Source organism: Urocitellus parryii, chromosome 6, assembly GCF_045843805.1.
Source record: "Urocitellus parryii isolate mUroPar1 chromosome 6, mUroPar1.hap1, whole genome shotgun sequence".
NCBI classification, from domain to species: Eukaryota; Metazoa; Chordata; class Mammalia; order Rodentia; family Sciuridae; genus Urocitellus; species Urocitellus parryii.
In genome coordinates, this window is record NC_135536.1 from 148223726 (window position 1) to 148232902 (window position 9177).

The window sequence follows — 9177 nt, forward strand, 5'->3', positions numbered from 1 at the left end:
ATTCTTATTTTCACATCTTTTATGCCTTTTCTTTCTTTTCTTGCTTTATTGCACCAGCCAGGATCTCCTGAAATGTGAAATGTTGAATAGAAATGCTTAAAGCAGACATCTTTCGCAGGTTCGCCCATCTTAACCTATTATGTCCCAGGGTCCTACATGTAGGACACCTATAAAAATTTAAATTGAGCAACAGTTATATTCATTGCTTGGTTTAAATTTTTATCGGTGTCCTATATATGGGATGCCAAGACATAATGGATTTAAGGAGAAAAGTAACCCTTATTAACCCTTATGATGTTACTGTAGGTTTTTTGTAGCTTTCCTTTATCATGGTTAGGAAGTTTCCTCTAGTCCTAGATTGCTGAAAGCATTTTCTCAAATGCTTTTTCTCATGTATTAAGATGATCATATGATTTTTCTCCTTCATTCACTTAATGTGGTAAATTATATTACTATATTCATGAGGAATTTGGATTAATAATTTTCTTGTAATGTTCTTGTCTGATTTGGGTATCAAGGCTGTGCTGATTTAATAAAAGAAACATATTATTTTTACATTTCCACATTCTGTTTCTCAAAGAGTGTGTAAAGCATTGGTACTATTTTATCCTTAATTTCATAGAATTCAGTTGGTATTTTTTTTACACTGCCCCCAGCAATACAATTCCTGTTGTTCTAAATCTTCATCAATAGTTGGCATTATTGAACTTCTCAGTTTTACCATTCTAATGGATGTGAAGTGGTATTTAATGGTTTATTTGGGGGTTTGCTTTACATTTTCCTAATAGGTCAAGTATCTTACTGTACAGTTAATGGGCACTCTAGTTGCCACTTTCATTTTTTGCCCATTTTTCTGTTTGATTGAGGGTTTTTTTTTTTTAAACAAATGTATAGGTATTCTGTCTAGGTTTTAGATGTTAATACTTTATTAGGTGTTTACTTTGTAAATATCTTCTAATATGTGGCTCTTTTCTTTAACTTTGGTTATGGTGAGCTATTCATTACCGAAATTTTTAATGAATCAAATTTGTCATTCTGTTTCTCATTTGTGGTGGATATTGGAAGAGGGTTGCTCAGACACTAGTCTCTGGAGGTCAGGACCCTTACAGCATGACCCTGAATTCAAGGCAACAGAGTACACTAATAGCTCTGAGTGTACTACCCAGACCTGGGCTTCTACTCCAGCACAAGGACAAGCCGAGCTAGACAAGACATCAAAGGGCTACTAAAACTTTTTTCAGGACATTTTAAAAAATTTTCATGTTTGTTTTTCAGGTAATTCCGTATCACTGGATTTTCAGAATTCTTTAGTGTCCAAACCAGACCCACCTCCATCTCAAAGTAAGCCAGCAACTTTCAGACCACCAAACCGAGAAGAGACTGCTCAGACTACTTTCTATCCCCAGAAAAATTTTTCAGATAAAGCTCCAGTTAATGGAGCTGAGCAGACTCAGAAAATGATCACTCCAGCATACAATCGATTCACACCAAAACCATATACAAGTTCTGCCCGACCATTTGAACGAAAGTTTGAAAGTCCAAAATTCAATCACAATCTTCTGCCAAGTGAAACTGTACATAAACCTGACTTGTCTTCAAAAGCTCCCACTTCTCCAAAAACTCTTATGAAAGCACACAGTTCAGCACAGCCTCCTGAGTTTGACAGTGGAGTTGAAACTTTCTCCATCCATGCAGATAAGCCTAAATATCAAATAAATAATATCAGCACAGTGCCTAAAGCTATTCCTGTGAGGTAAGATTCTTATTTGCCTTTGTGTAAACATTAGCCCTTTGATTTGTTTTATGTTAAGTTCAATATAGTTTATGTGATTTTGGACTTGAAATGATAATTGTAATTCTGTATATAAACTAAAAAATGTCCTTACTATGAATATCATTCTGTATCTCTGGGAGGTATCAGATGTTAATAACATTAAAAAGCTAATAATCATGTATGATTGGTAGGTATTGTCACTTATCCATTTGTGACAGAAAACAGTTTGCCCAAGGTCACATAGCTAAGGCAAGGTAAACCCGATTCAGCCCCTGGTCATCTGACCTAAAAGCCCATACTCTTAGCTGACCATGGTTTCCTGTAACCTCCTAACTTCTACTGGTGAGGTATATTTGAAGAATATCTTAGAAAAATGAGTACCTGTATTACTCATCTTCTATTTGTTCACCATGGATACTCAAAAATAGAGATGTAATAACCCCAAAAACTGCTATTATGAAACAACAGTTACTAATAAGATGGTTGAGCAAATGAGACAAAGTGAACCTACCTAGAATCTCACTCAGATGCATTCTGTTTTCTCATTAGTGACTGACCAGACCCATCTGGCCACATATCAGATCAGCCTCCTAAGTCCAGTTATGTTTTCAAACTCACAGGTTGTCAGGGATGGCCCACAGGGGACTCCTGCTTTGTAGGGACTATATGGTATTACCACCTCAGGCAATGGGCTCTGCTAATCTTGCAATTGTGCCATAAGATTCCATCCCTCACACTCCAGTCATGCTGGAATGAAGCTGCAGCTGCCCTTTATATGCTTCTACGTTATTGGTCCATTTTTCTGCCCACCTTAAGTTCAGCATTAAAACTTTACTTCAGAAAGTCTTGATAAACTCCATTTTTAAGCAGTCATTAATACCACATCTTTTTTTTACCTTTGATATTCTTCTGTACTAAGTTAACCTAGTTTCTCTTTCATGGATCTTTGGGATGTACCCATACCAGGGACTTTACTTTTGTAACCTTGGAAGCCTTGGCTTTGATAGTATGGTTGTTTGGTAGGGAAATGCTTAGGAAGGGCCATGCATCTGCACACTTAAAATTCTAGAGAGACTTTATCAAATCTAAGATGTTCTCAGCTGTAAACACCATAGTTACATGTATCACTAAGAAGATTAAAGAAAATGCTACCAATTAAATTGTGACTAACCATCAATTTAAAAAAGTAATATGTTGATGGGTATTGAAATGTCTTTCTTTTATTAAAAGCCAAGATATCAGGTTTTATACACTCATATTGCATAGTCAGTAATGATGCTAACTCGTTATCAGAAATACAATTGATTTCTCTAAGAAAAAATATGCTTAATTATCTCTCTGGGTAAAATCTTTGACTAAAAACTTATCTTGTTAAAGTAACTTCTCGATCATATGTAGAAATAAAATGAAACCACCTATTAAATAGTTAATAAAGGGAATACTCCTGTGTGTTATTAGGAATTTACTTATTAGCTATTTCTGAACTCTCAGTCCTTCAGCTATGGAAGAAGATGAAGATGAAGATGGTCATACTGTGGTTGCCACAGCCCGAGGCATATTTAACAGCAACGGTGGGGTGTTGAGTTCCATAGAAACTGGTGTTAGTATAATTATTCCACAAGGAGCCATTCCCGAAGGAATTGAGCAAGAAATCTATTTCAAGGTCTGCCGAGACAATAGCATCCTCCCACCTTTAGATAAAGAGAAAGGTAAATGTTATTTAGGTAAATGTTATTTATTTTTCTGCTTAGTTCTAGTAACTTAAAAGTTGCCCTGTGGGATAAAAGCTAGCAGCTTCTCTGTTCACTCTGGGCCAACCACAGCATGTTCCTTCCAACAGGAAGGACCTCTCAAATGAACTCTGTGAAAGGGAGCAGCATCATGGACATGTGGTGGGTCGTCCATAGTGGAACCACACTGACCTTCCACAATGCATTCTTTACTTTCATGATGAAATCCAAAGTGTTGGCAGGTGACAGGCCACTAGATGTCCCTCACACCTGTCTGCCAGGCAGTCTTGGCTGACCTAACCAAATTTGCCTTTGAACCATTCTACCCTTTCATCTCTGGAGATGGATTAAGGAGCCCCACTCAGAAAGGCTTTGCCCTGCCTGTCACCTGATTACAGATGCTGTTGAGGCAGGGCTGTCTTACTCATCACTCCAGAAGCTAGCACTAGTAAACACTCAGCAGAATAAATGAAATATCTTTAGAAGACATCAGAGTGTATCTGTGCTTCCTAAGGAACTAGGAATGCTGCTGTTTTCACAACCTTCCTGGACTTATCAGGGTGAAATTATGATGAGCTGTATTATGTCTTTTAACAGTACTTTACTTCTCTGACTACACTGACCTTAGCTTACTTTTATATTTTGCCAGAATACTGAAATCTGATTCTATATGCTAATTTTGGGATAGCTTGTCTTAAAAACCAATAAGACTGATTACGTTGGTCTTGCATGAATTTCTTAAACTAAGTCTATAACAGACATTCAGAAATGGAAGATAAAAGTGATATTTGTGGAAAGTACATTTGAATATGTTGTGCAGTGTAGACCTATAAGGTTGAATGTGGTAGCTACTAGCTAAATGTGGATGTTTGGCACTTGAAATGTAGCTTTCTCGAATTAAAAGGTGTTAGAAATGTAAAATACCAATTTCAAAGTGTTAGTGTATTGATTACATTTTGGAATAATGATGTTTCAGTTTTATTGAGTTAGATAAAATATTAAAATTGGTATGATTTGTTTCTTTTTCTTTCTAATTTGGCTGTGAGAAAATTTTGAATTAAATTTGTGGCTTCTGTTATGGGTCAGTAGTGCTATAGAAAACTAATCCCGTTTGGCTATATAGTATATAGTTAGAAGTGGGGTGAGGAGAAAACTATGTGTCCAAAAGAAAGATCCTCATTTCACCTCTTGCCTGTCCCTTTCCCTGACTCCAGGTGAAACTCTGCTGAGTCCCTTAGTGATGTGTGGGCCCCATGGCCTCAAGTTCCTGAAGCCTGTGGAACTGCGCTTACCACACTGTGCGTCTATGACTCCTGACGGTTGGTCTTTTGCTCTAAAATCATCCGACTCTTCGTCGGGTATGCTGTCTTCACTCTGTCCTCTGGGGGCTTTGGGTACTGTCATTGATTAAAATTGGGCTAATCATGCTGTCATGCTGTATGTTAGCAGATCTTTACCTCTGTTCCTGTGGCCTTGTAGGCATCATCAGTGTCAACAAATTTTTATCATTTTACGGAAATGATTTGGTCCCTTCATGTAATTATTTCTATTTTTGGTTACTATTTCTTTATTATTTTTTTAAATCTAAAAAACATGTATACCAGAGAAACTTAAAAGGGAAAAGATCTTCCACTGTGATCATACTTGGCCATGGTTTTTCAGTGTAAAACTCTAAAAGTTCTATTTTTTAAATGACTTTTTGCTCTTAAGATCATGATTTCAAAGTTTTCCTTGCATTTTCACATTTTCTCACTTCCTTAAGTGATTTAAGTCAGTTACCAGTTGGAACTGTCTTTATTATTGGTACATCACTCTATGAGAACCTAGTATAGAAAAATAAGAATTTAAAGTTTTGCTTCTGAATTTTTGATAAATTAGTAGATTTATCAAATAGAGGTTGTGGAATAAAGATTATAGTAGGAGCATATTTTAAAGTAACCCAGCAAAAAAAATTGTATATAAATAGCATTTTTCCTCTTTTATAAATACTCCATCTTTTAGAAAAAAATAAATAACATTTAACATGCCAGGTATTAAAGCTATTTCTTCAAGGACTCCATTAAAAATTTTATTAGCCTAGTTTGAAACTGTATTTAAAATGTATATTCCAAAAGCCAGATAGTATACCATGAGATCTGATTTTGCTCTAAACCAAATTAGAATGGGATCTTTAAGATAATTACTTGCTTTTTAAATGATCTTTTCCCAGATACTATATTAAGGATTAATGATTTCCACATTTGTTATATCCAGTATTTTATGTGATAAAACATAAGTTGTGTTAGATTACTTATTCTGTTGAGTTTGAGTATGTTTACCCGGAAGATACTTGTAACTGTATGAATCCTAGATGGCTTTAGAATGTGTTGCTGCTATAAATATTCCCTCAAGAAGTCACTATAGATTTTAACTACTAAATAATCCCAACAAAAACTCAAGACTAAAGATGAGATGTTTTTGTTTATGTCTAGAGTTGTTACAATTCTCTGATCACCTGAACAGTTTGCTCTTTCCAGTAATACACAGCCCATCTGTATCTGAAGTTAAATCACTGTTTAGAAAGCACTGATCCTATCATAAGATGTTACTGACTCTAAATACTACTTAGGTGATGTATAGCTTACTATAGAAAACATGCCCAACTGGTATCCTTGACATCTTGGGCCAAATAATCTTTTGTTGTGGGGGCTGTTCTGTCTGCTACCAGATACTTGGTGGCTCTTCTGGACTCTCCCCCACTATATTCCAGTTGTGTCAAGCAAAAAAAAAAAAAAAAAAAGTCTTCAGACATTGTCCCTTGGACACAGAATCAGTTACTTCTGGTTGAAAGTTATTGCTCTAAGGGAAACAAAAGTCGTGGTTTTGACTGTCATCTTGGATGCCACAGAAACATACAGATGTTTTGACCTTCTTTACATTTAATACCTGTTGCCCAGAGATTCTTAATGCTAGCTTCATATCTTAAAACACCAAGAGCTTATTAAAACTCAAAAGCTCAGTACCTGCCTCGAACCTACACAGAGAGTGAGTTTTTAAAGGTCCACAAATGATTTTGTTGCACGACAAGAATTGGGTGGGGCGGTCTTGCTGGTTTTTATTTTGATTTGATTTTGTAAGACAGAAAGGTTCTTTAGAAGATAGATTCTGCAGGAGTTTCATTTTTTGATCTATGAACAAACATAACAGATGTCTTCTCACATGGATGATCATATAATTATTTTCCAAACTTTTAAAAGTGAAAGACGTTTTTAATAATTATGTAGACTCAGGGGCAAACTGGATCTGTCCTAGGCACATGGTTGCCCAAACTTCATTCATTATTTGAAAAGGCCAGTGAACTTATGGTAAAAGTTATTTGAAACAGCTTTCAAATTATTTGTTGCCAGCAACACTGCATTAACATGTAGCACTAAAGAGTTTTAATATATATACAATATGCTAAAGATATAGAAGAAAGTTATATCAAATAATAAATGTATTTATTTTTGCCCATAATTGTGAAGTGTTATAGATAACAGTTTAGCCAACTATAAATAACATTTATTTCTCTTTATCTCATAGGTGAGCCTAAAACCTGGCAAAACAAGTGTCTTCCTGGAGATCCAAATTATCTTGTTGGAGCAAACTGTGTTTCTGTCCTGATTGACCATTTTTAATTCTTAAAATATAGGAATTTGATTAAATAATGTGAAACCGGGTTGAACTTACTAAATTTAAATGGAACCACTCTATCAAGTATTATACTTTTCTTAGAATTGATACTACAGTTTGTTAGTATTAAGCATTTGTTGGAACTTATGAAGATTAGTGAGCATGCTTCTGAACCATGGTCTAAAAACATGCTACAGACTGCATGTTTATGATTGAAGAACTGTTGGTATTGGCTAGAGGTTCAAAGATATTTTGTTTTGTAATGATTTTTGTACTTTTTTACATTCACTGCTTAACTTCACATACTGATTTCCGTTAAGATACCAGCCAGTAAATGGGGGTGCATTTCAGTTCTGTTCTTTCCAAAGTACACTGTTTGAAACTTTATTATGGCCTTGGCCTAGCATACACATTTTATTTTATTATGCATGAGGTAATATGCACACATTTTTTAAATGCACCTGGAATATATAACCAGTGTAGTGGATTTAACAGAAATGTACAGCAGGGGAATTTATAACTTTGGGGAGGGGGGAGGGTCAAATAAAGACAATTACTTATTGTATATGAAAACACATTTTTCTTAGGGAGGACACCAAAGCATGTGAGACTGGTTCCATGGCCTCTTTGGATCTATAAATTAACCATATCACCACAGAAATACTAACCAGCAGGAATGCCTTACCCTCATGTTTTTAATTCTTAGATTGTTCTTGCTATGTATTACTGAGTTTTTATGGCTTTTGTGCACATCTACATACTGTATCATGGAAAAGATTGAGTAAATTGTGAATTTGGTGGTTTCAGAAATGTGTAATCACCTAGCAGAAAATAATGGTGTATGGTATGATTTAGAAATTTCCTTTTTCTCTTTCTCTTCCTCTCTTTCTTTTTTTTCTTTTTCTTTCTTTTCTGTCTTTTTTTTCTTTTTTTTTTTTTTGACAAGGGGCAGTGGTTTTCTGTTCTTTTGGCATTTGAAACTTTGATGTTTTAAGGATGCTTGTACATAAATGCGTGCATACCACTTTTGTTCTTGGTTTGTAAATTAACTTTTATAAACTTTACCTTTTTTATACATAAACAAAACCGAATTTCTAAGAAAGGCTACCTTTGTATTCTCTCCTGTACCTCTTGAGCCTTGAACTTTGACCTCTGCAGCAATAAAGCAGCATTTCTATGACACATACAAGGTCATTTTTTTAAGAAAAAGAATGCACAGAGTTGTTACATTTTTAAGTGCTGCATTTAAAAGAGTTACTCAGAATTCTCTAGTTTGATTAAATTCTTGCAAAGTATCCCTACTGTAATTTGTGATACAATGCTGTGCCCTAAAGTGTATTTTTTTACTAATAGACAATTTATTATGGCACATCAGCACGATTTTTGTTTAGATAATACACCACTACATTCTGTTAATCAATCATTAGGTGTGACTGAATTTCTTTTGCGGTTATTAAAAATCTCAAATTTCTAAATCTGCAGAATAAAACTTTTTAAAGTAATGTTCTGGTTTGGTTTGTTTGCCCACATTTAGTTTCATGCAACTTTATAATCCTACTTTTAAATCCTGTACACATTAATCCTCTTCATACAGGTCACTCGCTGCTGCCTCAGATCTGGTGCTGCACATGCAGAATCTGTTCCCTATGGCCAGTGTGTACTGTGGGGTGGGCATTGCTAGTCAGAAGGACTTCAGGTCAAAGCCACTGAGTAGGAAAAAGAAGCAGGCAGACTGTCTCTCCAGAGCACTATGAGCATGTATGTATATGTGTGTGTGTATTTTCACTAGGACCAATTTGCATATGATTTGTTCTCCAGAAAACATGGGAACTGGGGATGTATTTCAATGGTGAAGCACTTCCCCAGCATGTGCAAAGCGCTGGGTAAATCCCCAGTACTATCAAGGAGGGAGGTGCTCCCATCAAGAGATAGAAAGAGGTTTGTTTAATCACCCATCTTTATTGCTATTTAAGGCATTGTCATAGTGTTTACTGAACATCTTTATAGATTTAGTCCGTGTTT

General features: G+C 35.4%; 1 protein-coding gene across 8 annotated transcripts in view; it reads left to right on the forward strand.

Moving 5' to 3' along the window:
- Positions 1-8631, forward strand: part of Tjp1 (tight junction protein 1) — a 230210-nt gene extending 221579 nt beyond the window's left edge. For 7 of the 8 annotated variants that reach the window (XM_077800270.1, XM_026406956.2, XM_026406958.2 and 4 more), the window contains 4 exons: positions 1276-1753; positions 3266-3483; positions 4719-4862; positions 7066-8631. In XM_077800270.1, coding sequence (XP_077656396.1) covers positions 1276-1753; positions 3266-3483; positions 4719-4862; positions 7066-7160 — 935 coding nt within the window. In that variant the 3' untranslated portion in view covers positions 7161-8631. The remainder of the gene's footprint in view (positions 1-1275; positions 1754-3265; positions 3484-4718; positions 4863-7065) is intronic. The other variant, XM_077800271.1, reaches the window with a different exon arrangement.
- The last annotated feature ends 546 nt before the right edge of the window (positions 8632-9177 follow it).